Source organism: Pygocentrus nattereri, chromosome 26 (assembly GCF_015220715.1).
Source record: "Pygocentrus nattereri isolate fPygNat1 chromosome 26, fPygNat1.pri, whole genome shotgun sequence".
Taxonomy (NCBI): domain Eukaryota; kingdom Metazoa; phylum Chordata; class Actinopteri; order Characiformes; family Serrasalmidae; genus Pygocentrus; species Pygocentrus nattereri.
In genome coordinates, this window is record NC_051236.1 from 14,829,362 (window position 1) to 14,851,500 (window position 22,139).

Consider the following 22,139-nt stretch of genomic DNA (forward strand, 5'->3'; position numbering starts at 1 on the left):
TGCAATTTTCACAGAAAGCTGATGAGTTACTGTACTGTTCTGTTATATTTTTCTATTTATATGACAAGTAACAACCAAACACAAAACACAGCTTCCCTTATAAAAAGATCCCATAAATTTCATTTGTATAAACATGATTTTTTACACACTTCACATGAATAAACATGTAGCTTTTGCACATTTCACCCATGTGAAAAAATGTGTTCACATGTGAAATGTACTATAGTGTCCTGCTGCCGGTTCATTCGGCCATGGACGCATGGGAAGTGTGACCATGCGGTGAGCAGCGAACACCATGGGTGCTACTGTGGCAGAGGTAAGAGAGACTTAAAACGTAGTCAAAAAGTATAGTCATCAATAGTCATTGTTGTGGATTAAAAGCTGTGTATATGTGCTTGTTGGGCTATTCTGTGCTGGGTTATGGGGTAGTGTTAGTGCTTACTGTCCTATTGGGGTACGTGGTTATTGATGAGCCGCCTACTATCCTGGCCACACTGTTCTACCACAACCCAAAGGTGTTCTATTGGATTCAGATCCAGTGACTGGAAAGGCCCCTGAAGAACACTGAACTGTCATGGTTATGAAATCAGTTTGTGATTAATTTTCCTTCCTGTGACATGGTGCATTATCATACTGGAAGTAGCCATGATAAGATGGATAAATTGTGGCCATCAGGATGCACATGGTCAGCAACAATGCTGTCCTGTTTTGGTGAGCCTGTGTCCACTGTCAGCTCAGCTTTCTGTTCTTGGTTGACAGAAGTGGAACCTGACCTGATCTTCTGCTGTTGTAGCCCATCTACCTCAAGGTTCGACATGTGCATTCTGAGGTTCTTTTCTGCTCACTATAATTGTACAGAGTGGTTATCTGAGTTACAGTAACCTTTCTGTCAGCTTGAATTACTATGGCCATTCTCTGCTGACCTTTCTCAACAACAAGACATTTCTGTCTGCAGGACTGCCGTTCACTTGATGTTTTTTTATTATTGCACTATTTGCGTAAACTGGAGACTGTTGTACTGGCATTCCCAGTAGATCAGCGGTTATAGAAATACTCAGACCAGTCTGTTTGGCATCAACAATCATGCCTTGGACAAAATCACTGAGATCATACTTGAACATTACCTGAAGCTGCTGACCCATACCTGTATGTGTTTATGCCCTGCACTGCTGTTACATGATTGGCTGATTAGATAATTGCATTAATGAGCGGGTGTGCAGGTGTTGCTAACGAAGTGCTTGATGAGTATATGTGACTTCATTATAAGGGTTAGTGCAGTACAGTGTGGTTCTTGCACTGTAATAATGTATCTGAAGCAGATAGGAAAAGAATTATATTATACAACCATGCCATTCTATCACTTTAAATAGAAATGGATTTTTTTTTCTTTTTCAAATGTATTTTTTTCAGTTAAAACAATGATGACCATTATGTCAGTTACAAGAAGCAGAGGAACAGTAGGTCAAACGTCATTCTGTTTCCTCCAATTTGTGCTCATTACTGTGTAGTTTCAATGAATAAGGGCCATTGTAGACGTGTACCTTTCCCTGATTGTGGTCAGTGGGTAACACTGGTTAATTTTTTTTCTTTGTTGAGAAGATATAAATAAAACAAAATTTCAAAAAACAGTACTTTAGAGTAGTTAATTTGTGTTGTTTTTTGCAATGACAAGTATGACTGCTAGAGCTAAGCCTTCGGTCAGGAAGGTCAATGTCTGTTAGCACTACTATGGGGCTTCTCAAAGTATGTCAGCTCTACGCTAACACATTGCACATTAGCGTCCTTTGGACATTAAAAATTTAACAGATATTTGACTCTTGTAAAAAGACTGTCTATATTTTTGTCTTCAGGATCGTAACAAAAATTGATAGACAGTCATGCGAAAATATTTGGTTTATATATTTTGTTTATTTGTGACAGTAAGTACATGTCCTCTACACAGAGCACACCTCTGCACACTTTAATGCAGAATTACTGTTTATTTGCTAAATTTAACATATGGGGAAAAACTGACCTGAGTTTTATATTTTATGGTCTAAAATTTGCTGAGAAAATATTTATAGTCATATTTAAGTGTATTCTCGTTCGAGGACGTGTTAACTTAATTTTCACTTAGAACATCAACAAAACATTACATTTGACCCAGGTGTTTAAACTTATGCATGTGACTTCATCTGTTGTCTATTACTACCATTTTGACTAAAATCTGACTAGACTACCCAAAAATGTCAGTTCAAAGGATCAAATATATTAATTTGATTTAAGTTAATTCATGGTGACATGCTTCAGCCTAACTGAATCACTGTGCATTATACATAATGAGAAACAATGCTTTTGTGAATACTGTATAATTTGAATAATGTGATTTCTATATCTGATTTTGTTAACGATATTATAGTAGGGTATACAAGCTGCTGCATAGTCACTAAAGGAGCCCTTATGAGTTTTCTTTCTCTGTGGACCTGAATGACAGATTGGGTAGTATTGTTCAGTGGTGCTGCCATTACACGGTTGGAAATTGCTTTTGAGCCACCCTTGAGGGCACCCCTGGTTAAAGCGCAGACTAGCAGGATGGAGAAATGCACATGCTCTGCTGCTGGAATTCACATTCAACCTCCTGTTTGTGCCAAACACCATCTGTCACAGGGCTTCCCCCAGAGCAAAACTGGCTTCATTCTCAGTGAGAGAAGGACAGCAATGTCCTAGCATCACATCTGTGTGGCTTACTGGTAGAGCTGGACAGTAGTAGGTGGGTTTACAGCCACATACTATACTGCACAGTATAGCAGAGCTGCACAGTATAGTAGGTGGGTTTTCAGTCACATATTTTTACACATATTTTGACATACTGAACACAAAAGACTCGATAGTAAAAAAGCAAATGTTGAATAAAATCAACATTGTAAACAAAAATATTTATTATAGGTGAATAAACTTTTTTGCTAATAAAAAGAAATGTCAGTGTGTTTTGTCATTGAACTCTTGTGATGTAAAATCCCACTATAAAGTGGAACAAAACTGCAACGAGAAGCTACTCAATACAGAATTCTCTGTAAACTCAGTCCATATTTCTCAGAGGTGTTTTTATAGAATTTGCTTTATTTTCCAGTAGAGAGTTGTTGGACATTCAATGTTTCTCATAATAAATCATCGTTTTTGGGACATTTTGTCTACCATTGTGTAGCATCCCCTCTTCTTTTACCAACAGTCTGTAAACATCTAGGAAATGAGGAGACCAATTGCTGGAGTTTTGGGAGAAGAATGTTGTCCCATTCTTGTCTGATGTAGGATTCTAGCTGCTCAGCAGTCCTGGGTCTTTTTGTGCAATCCTATGTATTCTATTATTATATTAAAAAAGCTCCCTGCTGCCTTTGGTTTTGGGTGCACTGTATTTGAGCGAGCATATGCACACCTTCAGAACAGAATTCAGATCTGTACATGCTTAATATTGAATAATTTTATCATATTAACAATATAAGGTGACTAAAAGCCATATTACAGTTCTTCGTCTGCAAATAAGGGAATATGTTCAGCTGTTTTGTAGTGTCTGTTCTGCAGTGTAAAAAAAAAACTGAATATACAGAAAACAAAGAAGCAATAAGAAAGTCTCAAGTTTTCATCTCTCTCCAAGAATTAATATCAGGGACATTATAAAGGAGGAGACAGGTCACTGGTTGAAAAATGGATGGGAAAACTGAACCCAACACGGCGTCTGTTTGCGGAGAAAGTCCTGCCTTTGACAAAATGACACATCATCTTGCTAGATAAACCTCATGTAGGAAAAGCCCCCCTCATGCAGATATGCCCAGAAGCCAGAGCAACCTGAAAAAATGTGCTTTATATGTTATTAGATTCAAACAATGCAAACTGTTTTTGGCAGATTTTACCAGTGATTTCAAATATATTTTTGAAATTTTAATGTGGTTTTTAATTTTAAATCTCTCCAAATTCAAATAGACAGGAACCAGGATCGTGTATGACTGTAACTAACTGCCCAACGCTGTTGCCAAGGTAGCCAATGACTGAACAGACTTTCCTGTAAGGACTTATTGTCAATGTCATAATGTTAAATCTTGCTTAAATATTTTTGTAATATTTTAAAGATGGGTCTTTGATTTTGATTTTGAGCTAGTTCTGGTTTGGGTCGAGCATTGTGAGAGTCATGTCCCATCCCAAGTGTTTGCTCGATCCCATTGCTCTGCAGATTCATGCAACACGTAGTTTGAGATCTTTGAGTTGGGCATGACATGACCTCTTCAGTCCTTTGCAATCTACGATTACATACAGATCCATTCTCTGTATCTCACTGAAGATTTGTTTAATAGGTGTGTGTGGACTGATGCTGAAACATTGATACTTATGATCCAGATTCTTTTTCAGAGTCGATCCTCACGTGTCAATATATTTACTGTTTTACGCTAAAAGTAAACCAAATGTGTCTCAGTATTGTTAAAAAGTAAGAACTCATTGAAAAAGAACTGCTTTTCCTTCCTCCTTCTCCTTTTCTGCTTTTCACTCACACACACACACAAACAAATGCATGAGATGGAGTGAATGGTTTACCATGTCAGATCAGTTGGCGTTATTTCCTTAAATAGTGTTTAGTACTAATGCAAAGGCTTCTTTTTGTGGTTTTTACTGTAGAGATCACCCAGAGTTCCCCTTTTACAGTTTTTCTTCATTGCTAAAACACATTTAATGAAACTGGGATCAACTTCATCTCCTTTGTCACTTTCTTAGCAAAGCAGAAATGTCTTACTGCAAATGTGTTAACATTTTCTTGTTGCTTTTACTAATTTTTTACATTTATAGAAGTTATTGAAGGTCTCGCACAAAAACATAAATGTTAGTTGGGTAACAAATCAAAAGGAAAACATGTAGTGACAGCTAATAAAAAAATAATCTCATAGTTATAAATACCTTCAGCACCTGTGTGCACAATTCTTAACTCAGCAATCAGTCATCATCACTCGCTCATGTAACAATCGATAAAAGAGGTTTTAGCCAGTGTTTTCCGGAGGAAGAAAAGGTAACAGGTAAGACTGATTGATTTGAAAATAACAGATATACCTACTGGGATTGTAAAGCATTCAGTTCAAACTATTGATTCTACCAGAGATGCTGTAACCATGTGTTTTTGCAATTTACTTCACAGCACATCCACAAAACAGTTTCTGAGATAAAACACTTATTTCTTATTTGTTCCTTTTCATACTCTTTGGACATAAGTGAGAACAGTGGAAAGCAGCGTCATCTCAACTGATGACAAGCAGGATGCCAGATACAGTGTTTGTCTGTGGAGGGATGTGTAATAAATGTATAATATGTCAGACTGACTACTTATTTTTATTATATTTACTAATATAATATAAATTACAGATCTGTGAGTGGCAAAAGTATGTGAAACTTTTGCATCTTGCTTTCTGCATCTGGTGTGACCCCCTTGTGCAGCAGTAACTGCAACTGAACATTTCCGGTGTTGATTAGTTGCAGCAAAACAGGTCCAAACCATGATATTAGTGATAGCTGTGGTAATAACAGTACATTACACTGAAATGGTTCCACGTTGTGATATTTTTGCACTTTGGCAAATTATAGAACTGTTTATAGTGAATTATTTGCAGATAGTACAGCATCAACATACAGTAATAATGAAGGCCAAAACCTGTGAAATTGAAAGCTGCATCATTTGTTAATGGAAAAAATTGTGTTATGGTTTTTGGTGTTTCGAGAAGGTTTAGCCATTTTGCAAAGAGTGTCTTATTTTGGCCAGCAAGGCTTTGCTTGGTATTGTGTGTTAACTGCTTAGAGAATATCACTTTTGAATGTATAAAAGTTTTAAAGAACTGAGAAAAACTGTGGGAGTATTGGTATTGGTATCAGTATATTAGTCTTGGTATTACTTGGTATTGGATCAAAAAGAAAATTAATGATAATGTCCACCTCTCAATGGACCTCTGTCCACCACAGAAATGTAAATCTGCTCATTTTTGGCTCTGTTCTTTACATTTCAGAATATAAACATCTGAAATATAACATTAAACACCACAAATTTACATTTCATTCAACCCAAGTTTGAATTTGCTTCAAGAGCAGAACTATTGAGGCCCTTTATCATCAAATCATGTATTCCTCAGATCAACATAAGTGAAGCTGCTTCTTTAATAACTGACTGCTGTACTGTAGTTCCAGCCTGAGGGAGTTATAAACTTCACACGCAGTTGTTATACTTCCCCATTAGCACTTAGCACTGTTGTAATGATTTTAATCTGTATAATCACTCAAGTAAAACACATCTTACAAAACACAATTATTCTAGTTCCCCTATATGCAATATGTTAAGGCAACATTTCTTTGGAAAAAACCCAATTGTCCTCATGATGAACACCAAACAGATACATATCCCATAGTCTTTAATAACCTGAAAAGCTTAAAGCCTTCTTCAGAGGTGGGAGGCTAATGCGGATGAGATTATGTGTGATGGATATGAGAAATATGCAGCTCACATTAATATGGTAAATAGAGAGAAATGTGGAGAAGTGAGAGGGAGTGTTTGTTTTTGTCAGTGCTTTACTGCCCGTGATTCCAGCAGGATAAAACCCTCATTACAGCATATTTACACAGGGCAGATGAGCTGTCTTATTTCACACTTCTGTGAGTGAGTGTGTATGTGTAGGAGAGCGAGCACGAAGACTGTGTGTATTTGTTTTCATAGATAATTGTGTGGAATGTAAATGTTCCCTTAGGGTCTTGAGGCCTGTGTCCTTGTGTCCTTGAAAAGCTACACCCATTCCCTCCCATGTCTTCATATTAGAATGATTTCCATTTTTTCAGTTTTCATGTATCATGCACTCTGGGCTAGTTTGGAGTGACTGTAGAGGTCAGCTTTGTTGTTTGTTTAGTGTGGTTAGAAACAGCATCAGAAGAAGGGGATTTCCTTGGCTCTGCTGGTATGAAACTGTGGTCACCCACCCTCTCCATGCGTTTGTCCCTACAGGATATTGCTACTATGCAGCTGTGTGCCAATAAACTGGACAAGAAGGACTTCTTCGGCAAATCTGATCCTTTCCTGGTGTTCTACCGCAGCAACGAGGATGGAACGTGAGTGAGATGGCAAAGAAGATATTCTCTCTCTCTCTCTTTGTATGTTTCTCCATCTCTCTCTTATCTCTCTCCCTCTCTTTTCTCTTCTCTTTCTCTCTGTTTTCTCTCTTCTCTGTCTTTCTCATTCTCCCTCTCTCTCCCTTCTTTGTCTCTCATTCACTTCTCTCTTTCACCTGGGCTCTCTCTCTCCCTTGCTCTCTCCATCTTTCTCTCGCCTCTCTCTTCTTTCTCGCCCTATCACCTGCTCTTTCTCTCTTTCCCTTCCACTGCTCTCTTATTTCATTTTCATTCTCTTTCTCTCTTCTTTCCCCTCTCTCTCTCTTCCTTTCTTTCACCCTCTCTCTATCCTCTGCTCTCTCCCTCTTCCTCTCACCTCTCTCCTCCCTCGTCCCACCCTATCACCCTTTTTTCTCTCTCTTTCCCTGCCTCTACTTCTTCCTTTCCCTCTCTCTCTTTCTTTTTGTCTTCCTCTCTGTCTTTCTCACACTCTGCTCCCCCCCCTCTCTTTCTGTCTATGCACACTTTCTCTTTCTCCCTTTATCCTCTCTGCGTTTAGATAGATATGATTATTATCACATGTATGTGAACTCTAAGATCTAGTGTTATCTACCTTAATCTACCTTACAAATATATTTAAATTCTATAACTACATAAATAATTACAGAATAGCTTTTAAGAATTACATTAACCTTCAGTTTACTTTCTATATCGAAAGGTTCAGCTGTTTTTTTCTGCTTGTTTTAAGGTCAAACAGTCACATACACATAGCAAAATATGACTGTTTTTCTTTACACATAACATGTATGCATAATAACTTTAAAATTAGATTCTTCTACTCCAACAAACACAAATGTAATGTAAATTGAAAGATTTAAACCTGCACATTATATTTTAATGAAATATGACAAACATAAGATTGTAACATGCTTTTGTTATTGTTGATGAAAATAGCAGTGTCTAATGATTAATGTGAGCTGCATAAAAAGAACACTGTGTGTTGTATGTTGTAGGTTCACTATCTGCCATAAGACAGAGGTGATCAAGAACACACTGAATCCAGTATGGCAGCCCTTCACTATCCCTGTGCGTGCGCTCTGTAATGGCGACTATGACAGGTGAGCTGTTCTAGCTTAGCAGGAGCTGCTCAGCTAAAGGCTGAATGAGTTAGACTGTCATTCAAAATTTAAAATCAATATTTTCAATAATGTTATACTAGTTTGGTTGCAGGTACTAGATGCTATTGATTAATTCTAATGAGGCAACTCCATCATTAGGAAGGTGTAGAAGCTATAAAAAACAAAAAAATAGAAGCAATAATGCAGATAGTTTAAAAAAAAGAGGGGGGGGTGTATGGGACTGAGAACAACTCTACATACCTGAAGTAGGAAACTTGGGTGTGATCTTAAGCTCTCAGTTTTGTCTCATATGTAAACGCAGTCACTAAAGTTTTGCCTTTTGCATTTGTTACAAGCAGACTTGACTACTGTAATGATCTTCTTACTGCACTTCCTAAAAAAACCCATTACAACCCATGCAAAATATGGCAGCAAAGATCCTAACAAAAACTAAACAGAGAGATGGCATCACTCCTGTTTTAAAAGAACTGCACTGGCTACCTGTATCATTCAGGATAGATTTGAAAGTTCTGCTACTAGTATTTAAGGCTCTAAAAGACCTTAAAGCACTTGCCTACATCACAGTGTCTGTTTATGTTCCAGCATGTGATCGTAGATCTGCAGATATTGATGTTCTGCAAACACCTTCCATAAAATACTGAAAACATGGAGAGAATCATTCAGATATTCTGCTTCTAAACTGTGTAACTCAATTCCACCTTTTATAGAAAGTCAAGCTGAGTTCTCACTTTTAAGAAGCATCTAAAAACATCTCTCTTCAACTTAATGTTTAATTAAAACTCTACTTTTCATGGTATTTATCTTTTAATGTCATCTGTGTCATTTTCTTAAATGATTAAATTAATACTTATAATTTCTAGCATTACTGTTAAGCATTATCACCTGTCTTTAAAGAAGTTTGAGCTGCCAACAGAATAAAAATTGCTATATAAATAAAAATAAATAATAATAATAATTATTATTATTATTTTTACCATAATAAATTGATATCCAGAGTATCTCATATTTACAGAGTGTTGGGAAAATCTTGAGTGTAACGAGGAGCGATGAGGTGTATGCATGCGCTGAGAAAATTTATTCTGGGCCGATCCAGGGTCATGGTCGAAATGGTCCAGGTTCAAATAGCCAACACAAAGAACAGGAGGGACAGACATAACGAAACCAAACACCAAATTCCAAACAGCACAAACAATACATACAATACAATCAGCACAAACATATACAACACAATCAAACAAAGACCAACACAGGGCTTATAGGATGGTCACAGGGATGATGAGGGACAGGTGAGAAACAGGTGGAAACAATCAGAGACGGAGTAGCGAAACAAGGGGGCAGGACATCAAAGAAACAAAGAGGCACATGGACAACCAGAAAGTAAACAGAAAAGCACATGGAGGAGTGGGAGGAGCCAATCGTTACACATCCCCCCACCAAGGTGCGTGGCTCCGAAGCAGGACTGACAAGATGCTCGTGTCCGCTCAGCGCCAGAGGATTTGCTTTCTCTGGCTTGGCGGCATTGGGACATGGGTAACTCGGGCTGCGTAGAAACAACAGCACAGCCACAAACCAGAATCTCGCTTTCTCACTGCAACCTCGATAGGTTGGTTTTTCTGTAACGTGTAGTGATGAGGCCGACACACGTGCTGAGATAAGCGAGTTTTATTTTGGGCAAATCCAGAGTCATGGTCGAAACGGTCCAGGTTCAAATAGCCAACACGAAGAGCAGGAGGGACAGACATAACGAAACAAAACACCAATTCCAAACAGCACAAACAATACATACAATACAATACAATACAATCAGCTCATCAAACATAACCAACACAATCAAACATATTCAACACAATCAAACAAAGACCAACACAGACCTGGGCTAACACAGGGCTTATGTGTCACAGGGATGATGAGGGACAGATGGGAAACAAGGGGAAACAATCAGGGGTGGAGTAACGAAACAAGGAGGCCGGACATCAAAGAATCAAAACAAAGAGGCACGCGGACAACCAGAACGTAAACAGAAAAGCATATGGAGGCGTGGGAGGAGCCAAACGTGACATTGAGGCAGATGATGACAAATCCAGATTATTAGAAATTATATAATTTGATAAAATACTAAATATCATTTTTCATTTTGGTTGTTACAAAATACTCCAAATATAAAAAATGTAAAAATACTCATATATACTGGTTAAACCTGCATTGCAGTTACTGTGTATAAAATAACAAGCATTATTATCATTAGACAGGTGAAATTTTTTAACAGTTGTGTAAATAAACAGGACATAAACTCCAGCTTGTTTCGTGGTTATGGAGCTGCCTGTAGTGGTTATTGAACTTCAGGGTTCCTAACCCATCACAGCCTGTACTCAGTCCAGTCTCAACCTAACAGTGCTCTGCCCTCAGGCATTATCTCCAGCCAGAGCCAAGAGAAGCCAGCGTCTCTTTCTAAGCTTGCATGTGTTTGGATTGCTCATTCAGCTGCAGGCAGAGAGAAGGATTGTGGGATTTGTTGTGCTCTCAGTGATGGGCAGAATAATGCCAGCAGTCGGCCGATTATTTCATCAGGCCAGCGCTGGTGTTATTGCACTCAACATTGAGATTCAGAACTTGTGCACACCAGCTTGAGTCATGCATACAAGGACAGTATGTTGAAAAGTGTACACTCATATATACAGAACTGAAGCACAGCTCACGTAAAAAAAGACTCATCCTGAGATTTAGGACTTGGACACGCCCACACGTTGTTCAGCTGTTCAGCTTGTTCACAAGCATAAAAACACACATTTGAAAGGACATTAATAAGTACATTTATACATCGCAAACATATAGAAAAACAACAAGTGCCTTTCCCGACTGTGAAATATTCAGAAAAACAACGAAGCGTCCCAAACTTTCACATCCTTGAGATGTTACGAGAGTGTTTGTCTCTTTTCGAATGCAAAGCTAAATTGTTCCCCATCTCTGCAGGACAACCTTGAAAAGCACTCTGCTGGAGTGTGCTCTCACTGTTGAATAAGAATAAGGTTTTGATGATAATGTCCAAATAATAACAAAAGATCGGGTGGCTTTTTGTTTGTGCGTGTGTGTGTGTGTGAGGCTGGGCTGCTGTAAGTGATTTCTCTGCTATTCTCTGCAATTATCTGTTTTGCCCATAACAAATTGAAGTAAATTTGAATAACAAGCGCAAACCCCATCCCCAGGACGTCCCTTTATTTCTCTGTTTTCACACATGAGCAGGCTTTTAAGATGTGAAAATATTTGTCTTGCTATTTTCCCTCAAAATCCCAGATGTGATTGCAATCCTTCACTTCCACTCACTTTTTGTACTTATTTGTCTTTCTTTCACTTCTTCTCTCCTCTGTTACTGTCACTCTCCTCTCTTCCCTTCCTGCAGGACCGTTAAGATAGATGTTTATGACTGGGATCGGGATGGAAGGTATATGTGATCTTTTACTCTTTGCTATGAGAAATCATTGCTTTGTGCTTTACTTCCCTCTGAACAGTTAGTAAGTGTCAGAGTGAGTGGGATAGGGCTTGTGAGTGCTTGACTTTGTGAGAGAAAGATGGGGGCAGGAGGAGAAGAGATAGGGTCTGATAGAGGGGAAGCAGAAGGTGTATGCATGTGCTATCAAAAAAAGACAGGGGCCAACGAGAGGGAAATGACACGGGCCTTGTTGTTTTCCTCTTACCTTCACCTTGTTCATTCATCTGACACACACACACACACACACAAACACACATAGGCACACACACATACGCACACACACACACACACACACACACACACACACACACACACACACACACACACACACAGGACAGGTCATCCTTCACATACCATATGTCCCATATGTATTAACTATACAGGACTGTGCAAAACCCTTCATTTCTTTCATGTCCAGTTAAGATGGCAGTTAAGTAATTCATTCTCAGCTTCAGGAGAAAAAAGCAGAAAACACACACACATTTACTAAGCCGCTTCTCCCTCAGGGCCGTGGGGGAGCAGAAAACATATTTAACAGAATTTTTTTTCCACACCTCCAAAGTCCAGTCTTCAAAGTTGGTTGTATTTTCTGCTTCTTGTGATCAGAGAAGTTCTAAACACAGTTAATGATGTTAAGGCCTGGGCTGGTCAGTGCATTTTTCTGAGAACACTTTATTTGATTAGCAAGTTATCTTGTCTATTGCCTTTTCTCAGTGAGGGCTTCTTGACAGCTATCTTTTTAGACTCATAGTGTTGAGTTGTCTTCTCACCGTGGAAGGATGGACAGAAACACCTGTGGATATTTTCAGAACTGAAGCAAGAGTGGAGCTTGATTTTCTCCTCTCTCAAAGTAAACTTAAGTGCTGGTTACATTTAACGTATTTCAATTTTAATTTTTGTGAACTTTTATTTTGAAAACTGTTTTTTCACTTATTTTCTTTTAACATTCCTGTTCATTATGCAAGTGGATTATCTTATATCCAATCTCCTCAGATAGATCTCCAGAAAAGTAAATAGCTTGCACTTAAAAGCTGTTTTGACTGGAAATTATAAAACTGAACAGTGCTCTCTGGTGGCACGTTTTCCTGATATTTTATAGTTTGCAAGGTGTTCATAGTAACAGCTCAGAAACCAAATATAAACAGGATTAATAAATTACTTGCTTAATAAAACTGTGAATCAAGTAACCTGTCCAGGGTGTTTCCTGCCTTTCACCCAATGCAGTGACTGCTGGGATAGGCTCCAGCTCACCCCCCCCAAAAAAAAGGATAAGCAGTTTAAAAAATGTGATTGTGTGTGTGTGTGTGTGTATGTGTGTGTGTGTGTGTGTGTGTGTGTGTGTATGTGTCAGTTTGCAGTCTGAAATCTGTTTTTTCTAAAAACTTGAAAGATAGAATGCTTTTGTCTCAGAAATGTACAAACACACAAAAACACACACACACGGATTTCTTCAACTTCATATGCCACTCTCCCACTGTAATATCAGTAGATTTATTAACAGCAGCACAAATGGTGCCCAGTTTCATTACAGAGAGTGGATGGTGGGGTCATTTTTTATGATTCTGAGGAAATGTCACTCAAATAATGAAAGGCTGTGAGGGGATAGATGTTCTAAAGAAATCATACAGAGTGAATGTCTTTCAATATAACCCCCCCCTCCTCTCTCTCTCTTTTTCTTCTAGTCATGACTTTATTGGAGAGTTCACCACCAGTTACAGAGAGTTGTCCCGGGGTCAGAGCCAGTTTAATGTGTATGAGGTAAAGGCCACCACCACTGGCCACAGGGTACACACCATAATACCATCTCAGCAGCACAGAAGAATCCACACTGAAATAATACTGGATTAATAATGCTTAATTAAAATGAATCAAATATATCAACATAATTTATAATAGTACATTCAATCTTTCAATCCATCACTTTTTCTCAGTACACACAGGCTGGACTAAATGGCTTGTGGAAATGTTTTGTCTATGTGCAGTGTTTTTAATGTGACTCTGCATATTCCCCTTGTTCAGGTTTTGAATCCGAAAAAGAAAGGAAAGAAGAAGAAATATGTGAACTCTGGCACAGTGAGTTAGAATCCGTTATGTTCTCAGTATGAGTGTGTGTAGAAGAGTGTGTGTGTCTGCGCCTCATGAAGAATGTTTTTCTTTCTCTCTGAAGGTGACACTGCTGTCGTTTAAAGTTGAATCAGAATACACGTTCGTAGACTTCATCAGAGGAGGGTAAGCTGAAGAGTCACGCTTGTTGATTTTTGTGCCCCATTTAAATGCCTCAGGGTCTGGTTGACTGAGAAATCCATTAAGTGTTGCTGATTTGTTTGTGCAGGAAAAAATAGATAGATCCATTTCTGTTAGCTGGCAGTCTGATAAAACTTGTCCAAGCTGCATTTACCATTTAAGAGTTAAATTGTGTGAAAAGTAAAAGTTGCACTGCTGTACAAAGTTTATTGATTTGGACATCTAAAAAAAACAAATGCTTTTAGAATACTTTGTAAATATCTCAGTCATATAAGATTAGCGGTGCTTCTTAAAAGTGCTCCCACTAACCATTCTAGCCTCTGCTTTGGACATAATACAAGTGTATACATAAATAATATATAATATATCATAAAGTGTATCCTGTAACAGTTCTGAAGTTGTTTTCTTTTCACTGTAGCTGACTCTAGCCCCTTCGTGTACCGTACCCTAGCATGATGAATCATCTTTTACAATAACTCTCCTAAATGCGATGGAAACAGATTTTTTAGATTACAAATTATTTTGTATTGGGTTATCATATCATTACTGAACCTAGGCTTATTATTCAGTTATTAATATTAAAACATACTGTTAAATAACTGATTTCAGGTTTTCAGTCACTAAGGCTATTACAATAATTAAATAATTGCCTGATTTCAAGTATTTGAGCTCATCATAGTTATTGTAGCATGTAACCTAGTGTTGGCTGTGTTTTTATTAGTTTGGTTGAGGCAAATACATACATGTAAATAAAAGACAAAGCACATTTATTAAGACACATCATGAGTTTTGCAAAAATAAGTATTTAGACTCCTTTAGAGCGCAGTGGTGAGTAATGTTTGTTTATTTGAGCTTAGTTGAAAGCTACTAACTACAACTAAAGCAAAATAGCTAAACAGCCAGTTTTTCCACTCTAAGCTTGAACTCTAATAATTGTAAACAATTAACTCAGTTGTATATTGCAGCTAGTTATATGGCAATTCATTGTCTGCTAAAATGTCATGATTGTGACAGGCCTGTCAGTAACCACTGTTTAAATAATAGCCTGTGTAAGTTATGCACAGTAGTTATGAGAGTGAGGAGCTGAAATATGAACCTTATGGGGTGTAAGGTGTTATGAGGACAACATTTTTTGTAATCAGTATTGATTAGCTGGGATCACTGTGCCATGTCAGAGTATCAGTGTCTGGTATAGGAATTCCATCCATCCATCCATCCATCCATCCATCATCTTCCGCTTCTCCGGGGTTCGGGTCGCGGGGGCAGCATCCTGAGCAATGAAGCCCAGACCTCCCTTTCCCCAGCCACTTCTGGGAGGGATTCCGAGGCGCTCCCAGGCCAGCTGGGCGATATAGTCATGCCAGCGTGTCCTGGGTCTTCCCCGGGGTCTCCTCCCCGGTGGACTTGCCTGTGACACCTCCCAAGGGAGGCGTCCAGGAGGCATCCTAACAAGATGCCCGAACCACCTCAACTGGCTCCTCTCGACGTGAAGAAGCAGCGCCTCTACTCCGAGTCCCTCCCGGATGACCGAACTTCTCACCCTATCTCTAAGGGAGAGTCCAGCCACCCTGCGGAGGAAACTCATTTCGGCCGCTTGTATTCGCGATCTCGTTCTTTCGCTCATTACCCAAAGCTCATGACCATAGGTCAGGGTGGGAACGTAGATCGACCAGTAAATCGAGAGCCTTGCCTTATGGCTCAGCTCTTTCTTTACCACAACAGACCGGTAAAGAGCCCGCATCACTGCTGACCCAGCACCAATCCGCCTGTCAATCTCCCGCTCCCTTGTACCATCACTCGTGAACAAGACCCCGAGATACTTAAACTCCTCCACTTGAGGCAAGAGCTCATCCCCGACCCAGAGAGGGCTCTCCACCCTTTCCCGCGTGAGAACCATGGCCTCGGATTTGGAGGTACTGATCCTCATCCCAGCCGCTTCACACTCGGCTGCAAACCGATCCAGTGAAAGCTGAAGTTCACGGCCTGATGTCCCCAGTAGGACCACATCATCTGCAAACAGCAGAGATGTGACCCTGAGGTCACCAAACCGGACACCCTCCATACCCTGACTGCGCCTAGAAATTCTATCCATAAAAATTATGAATAGAATCGGTGACAAAGGGCAGCCCTGACGGAGTCCAACTCTCACTGGGAAAAAGTCTGACTTACTGCCGGCCATGCGAACCAAACTCCTGCTTTGTTTGTACAGGGCCTGAATGGCTCGTAGCAAAGAGCCATGTACCCCGTACTCCCGAAGCACCTCCCACAGAATACCCCGGGGAACACAGTCGAATGCCTTCTCCAAATCCACAAAGCACATGTGGACTGGTTGGGCAAACTCCCATGAACCCTCCAGAATCCTGGAGAGGGTAAAGAGTTGGTCCAGTGTTCCACGACCAGGGCGGAACCCGCACTGCTCCTCCTGAATCCGAGGTTCGACTATAAGCCGGACTCTCTTCTCCTGTACCCTTGCATAGACCTTACCAGGGAGGCTGAGGAGTGTGATTCCCCTGTAGTTGGAACACACCCTCCGGTCCCCCTTTTTATAAAGAGGCACCACCACCCCAGTCTGCCAATCCAGTGGCACCGCCCCCGATGTCCATGCAATGTTGAAAAGGCGTGTCAGCCAAGACAGCCCCACAACATCCAGAGCCTTGAGGAACTCGGGACGGATCTCATCCACACCTGCAGCCCTGCTGCCAAGGAGCTTTTTAACTACCTTAGCGACTTCGGCCTCAGTAATGGACAAGCCTATTCCCGTGTCCCCAGACGCTGCCTCCTCACTGGAGAACGTGTTGGTGGGATTGAGAAGGTCCTCAAAGTATTCCTTCCACCGCCCAATGACGTCTTCAGTCGAAGTCAGCAGCACACCATCTCCACTATATACAGTGCTAGTGGCACACTGCTTTCCCCTTCTGAGTCGCCTGACGGTTTGCAAGAATCTTTTCGGAGCTGACTTAATGTCACTTTCCAAGGCCTCACCGAACTCTTCCCACACCCGGGTTTTTGCCTTGGCAACGACTGAAGCCGCAGATCGCTTGGCCTGTCGATACCTGCCAGCTGCCTCTGGTGTCCTACAGGCCAACCATGTCCGGTAGGACTCCTTCTTCAGCTCGACGGCATCTTTCACCTGGGGTGTCCACCACCGGGTTCGAGGATTACCGCCCCCGACAGGCACCAACTACCTTGCGACCACAGCTACAGTCAGCCGCTTCAACAATGGAGGAGCGGAACATGGCCCATTCTGAGTCAATGTCCCCCACCTCCCCCGATATCTGGTCGAAGTTCTGACGGAGGTGTGAGTTGAAGATCAATCTGACAGGTTCTTCTGCCAGACGTTCCCAGCAAACCCTCACTATACGTTTGGGTTTGCCTGGTCTGACTGGCATCTTCCCCCACCACCTGATCCAAATCACCACCAGGTGGTGATCAGTTGACAGCTCAGCTCCTCTCTTTACCCGAGTGTCCAGTACACATGGCCGCAAGTCCGCTGACACGACAACAAAGTCAATCATTGAACTGCGGCCTAGGGTGTCCTGGTGCCATGTGCACTTATGGACATCCTTGTGTACAAACATGGTGTTCGTTATGGACAAACTGTGGTTTGCACAGAAGTCCAAAAACTGAACACCACTCGGGTTCAGATCAGAGAGGCCATTCCTCCCAATCACACCCCTCCAGGTCTTACTGTCATTGCCCACGTGAGCGTTGAAGTCCCCCAGTAGGACAATCGAGTCTCCAGGAGGAGCACTTTCAAGCACCCCTTCCAAGGACTCTAAGAAGGCTGGGTACTCTGAACTGCTGTTCGGTGCATAAGCACAGACAACAGTCAGGACCCATTCCCCAACCCGAAGGCGTAGGGAAGCTACCCTCTCGTCCACCGGGGAAAACCCCAACATGAGACATGTGGGCTATGAGAAAGCCCACACCTGCCCGCCGCCTCTCACCATGGGCAACTCCAGAAAAGAAAAAAGTCCAGCCCCTCTCAAGGAGATTGGACCCAGAGCCCAAGCTGTGTGTTGAGGTGAGCCCGACTATATCTAGCCGGTATCTCTCAACGTCGCGCACCAACTCAGGCTCCTTCCCCGCCAGTGAGGTAACGTTCCAAGTTCCAAAAGCCAGTTTCAGCAACCGAGGATCAGAACGCCAAGGCCCAAGCCTTCGGACACTGCCCGATCCACAATGCACCGCACCCCTACTACTGCCCCTCCCATCGGTGGTGGGTCGATGGGAGGGGGGACTCATGTAGCTCCTTCGGGCTTCATGAGTGAATGCCCGGCCACCAGACGCTCGCTGGCGAGCCCCTCCCCCAGGCCTGGCTCCAGGGTGGGGCCCCGGTAACCCTGATCCGGGCAGGGTACACAAGTCCTGCTTTGTTGTCCTCATAGGGGTGGTTATGGATCACACTTTGTCTGGCCTGTCACCTAGGACCAGTTTGCCATGGGAAACCCTACCAGGAGCTTTTGCTCCAGACAACATAGCTCCTAGGGTCCTTCAAGCACACAAACCTCTCCACCACGATAAGGTGGTGATCCATGGAGAGTGTATAGGAATTCTAACCTGATAATTATAACCCACATCTGCCATGGTCTTCAGCTACATAACTGAGGTTTTAACATGACAGTACACGTGCATGAACATAGTCAGTTACCTTCTCCTGTTTGTTCTTCTCCAAAAACATCTTTAGCTTGTCTGCTTGATCTGCTTCTCTTTTTCTAACATAAATAGTTGAACAAAAATCATTAAAAATGAAAAAGTATATGTGAGTAAAATCAAGGGGCCTCATTCACCAGTATCTCTTCTTAAACCAGAGTTGTTCACACCTTTGTGCTCTTGAGTGTGCAGATTTTGTTCTTACCTAAGAACAAATCCCAAATAATAAAACATTGGTGAATGACTGAATTGTATGCATTATTTTAGCTTTAGTTAATGAATCCACAATTTATTATAATAAATTAATCCATATGTCTTAATTAACACCTACACACACACACACGCCCACTTATCCTTCTGGGTCACGGGTGGGGGGAGCTGGAGCCCATCCTAGCAGTCACTGGGTGGAAGGCAGGATACAATCTGGACAGGTCACCAGTCCATCGCAGACAGACACATACATTCTCACACACACACACACACACACACACACAAACACACACCTAGGTGGCAGTTTCGCATGTCCAATTGGCCTGACTGCACGGCTTTGGACTGTGGGAGGAAACCCATGGAGACGCAGGGAGAACACAGAGAGGACCTTGGTCACCCAGCCGGGAACTGAAACCAGGCCCATGCTTTGAGGTGACAGTGCTACCCACTGTGCCATTGTGCTGCCCAGTGTAACAATCATTAAAACCTGAGTTCATTTTTTTTGCTGAAGCATATGGATCTCAATATTTAGCTGAAGCATATGGGGCTCAATTTTTAGCTGAAGCACATGGAGCTCACTTTTTAGCTGAAGCGTAGGGAGCTCACTTTTTAGCTGAAGCATATGGGGCTCAATTTTTAGCTGAAGCACATGGAGCTCACTTTTTAGCTAAAGCTTAGGGAGCTCACTTTTTAGCTGAAGCTTAGGGAGCTCACTTTTTAGCTGAAGCATATGGAGCTCACTTTTTAGCTGAAGCTTTGGGAGCTCACTTTTTAGCTGAAGCATATGGAGCTCACATTTTAGCTGAAGCATATGGAGCTCACTTTTAACTGAAGCTTAGGGAGCTCACTTTTTAGCTGAACCACATGGAGCTCACTTTTTAGCTGAAGCATATGGAGCTCAATTTTTAGCTGAAGCACATGGAGCTCACTTTTTAGCTGAAGCATATGGAGCTCACATTTTAGCCAAAGCTTAGGGAGCTCACCTTTGAGCTGAAGCACATGGAGCTCACTCTTTAGCTGAAGCATATGGAGCTCACTTTTTAGCTGAAGCACATGGAGCTCACTTTTTAACTGAAGCACATGGGGCTAATTTTTTAGCTGAATCACATGGAGCTCACTTTTTAGCTGAAGCACATGGGGCTAATTTTTTAGCTGAAGCATATAGAGCTCATTTTTTAGCTGAAGCACATAGAGCTCACTTTTTAATTGAAGCATATGGAGCTCACTTTTTAGCTGAAGCATATAGAACTTATATTTTAGCTGAAGGTGGAGCTCAGTTTTTAGCTGAAGCATATAGAGCTTACTTTTTAGCTGAAGCATATGGAGCTCAATTTTTAGCTGAAGCATATGGAGCTCACTTTTTAGCTGAAGCATATGGAGCCCACTTTTTATTTGAAGCTTAGGGAGCTCACTTTTTAGCTGAAGTTTAGGGAGCTCACTTTTTAGCTGAAGCACATGGAGCTCACTTTTTAGCTGAAGCACATGGAGCTCACTTCTTAGCTGAAGCATATGGAGCTCACTTTTTAGCTGAAGCTTAGGGAGCTTTCCTTTTAGCTGAAGCACATGGAGCTCACCTTTTACCTGAAGCATATGGAGCTCACTTTTTAATTGAAGCATATGGAGCTCACTTTTTAGCTGAAGCATACAGAACTTATATTTTAGCTGAAGGTGGAGCTCAGTTTTAGCTGAAGCATATAGAGCTTACTTTTTAGCTGAAGCATATGGAGCTCACTTTTTAGCTGAAGCTTATAGAGCTTACTTTTTAGCTGAAGCTTAGGGAGCTCACTTTTTAGCTGAAGCATATACAGCTGACTTTTTAGCTGAAGCATATGGAGCTCACTTTTTAGCTGAAGCACATGGAGCTCACTTTTTAATTGAAGCACATGGAGCTCACTTTTTAGCTGAAGCACATGGAGCTCACTTCTTAGCTGAAGCATATGGAGCTCACTTTTTAGCTGAAGCTTAGGGAGCTCACTTTTTAATTGAAGCATATGGAGCTCACTTTTTAGCTGAAGCATACAGAACTTATATTTTAGCTGAAGGTGGAGCTCAGTTTTAGCTGAAGCATATAGAGCTTACTTTTTAGCTGAAGCATATGGAGCTCACTTTTTAGCTGAAGCTTAGGGAGCTCACTTTTTAGCTGAAGCTTAGGGAGCTCACTTTTTAGCTGAAGCATATACAGCTGACTTTTTAGCTGAAGCATATGGCGCTCACTTTTTAGCTGAAGCACATGGAGCTCACTTTTTAATTGAAGCATATGGAGCTCACTTTTTAGCTGAAGCATATAGAGCTTACTTTTTAGTTGAAGCATGTAGAGCTCACTTTTTAGCTGAAGCATATGGAGCTCACTTTTTAGTTGAAGCTTAGGGAGCTCACTTTTTATCGGAAACACATGGAGCTCACTTTTTAGCTGAAGCACGTAAAGTAGCATCATTCCTGACAAAACAAAGTTTTGTATTTTCATAAGAGTAACTTTATATCATTCTATATACTTAAAGAGGCAGAATAGTTTGATCTTGAGCTCTAATGGTTACAAGCATAACAGTGACAAATGTGTTTACCTGTTTGTGCTACCTATATTTTTTTAATAGTAAGACAGTAAAAATATCACCTAATGCTCTGTTGAGACTTTTTTTTTCGCTGCCAAGCACTGGGCTTCCTGTTTTCCCTTTGCAGGTTCTTCAACTCTTAATAGAGCTGGAGAGCTTTGTGCTTTGTATAGACGTGGGCTAAGTAGCCTCTCTAAGGTGCACTACAATGATGACCCAGTGGTTTTTCAGTCACTCTGTTACTTTATTCCGCTCACTCGTGCTGCTAATACAGTGCTGTTCTAAGAACTGGAGATAAAATTAGGGGTCATCAGTATGCTGGTACTCATGGCACTCCTTTAACATACTTATTAAAACATCAGCATATTGTTGGTAAATTAGTTTTATCTAACATCTCTAAGGGAGAGAGATATGCAGTTATCACACTATGTATGTTTTAAAGCCTAGATTTAAAGCTTGTAATAATGTGACATGATTGAGTGTTTTGGTACTGTGTGCTGTGTTTGGCCCTTCAGGACACAACTCAACTTCACTGTGGCCATAGACTTTACTGCATCAAATGGTAAGTGTCAACTATTAATAAGCATTTACTTTTAACAGGATGTTAAAGGAATACTCCAGCATTTTCAGCCATATATTTGCTTACCTCAGATGGTAATTTTAACATTTCCCTGTATTTAGAAAATCTGTTGATCTGAATATATATACACAAATATTTGAACAGTGGGTGGACTCTGGTGTCCTCAAGTTGAATCA

At 41.0% G+C, this 22,139-nt stretch overlaps 1 protein-coding gene across 1 annotated transcript in view; it reads left to right on the forward strand.

Annotated features, from left to right (window-relative positions):
- LOC108427549 (copine-9) overlaps positions 1 to 22,139 on the forward strand; it is a 151,319-nt gene that overhangs the window by 93,305 nt on the left and 35,875 nt on the right. The window contains exons 9-15 of the mRNA XM_017697773.2: positions 6,998 to 7,101; positions 8,115 to 8,219; positions 11,638 to 11,679; positions 13,410 to 13,485; positions 13,747 to 13,800; positions 13,895 to 13,956; positions 21,899 to 21,945. Coding sequence (XP_017553262.1) covers positions 6,998 to 7,101; positions 8,115 to 8,219; positions 11,638 to 11,679; positions 13,410 to 13,485; positions 13,747 to 13,800; positions 13,895 to 13,956; positions 21,899 to 21,945 — 490 coding nt within the window. The remainder of the gene's footprint in view (positions 1 to 6,997; positions 7,102 to 8,114; positions 8,220 to 11,637; positions 11,680 to 13,409; positions 13,486 to 13,746; positions 13,801 to 13,894; positions 13,957 to 21,898; positions 21,946 to 22,139) is intronic.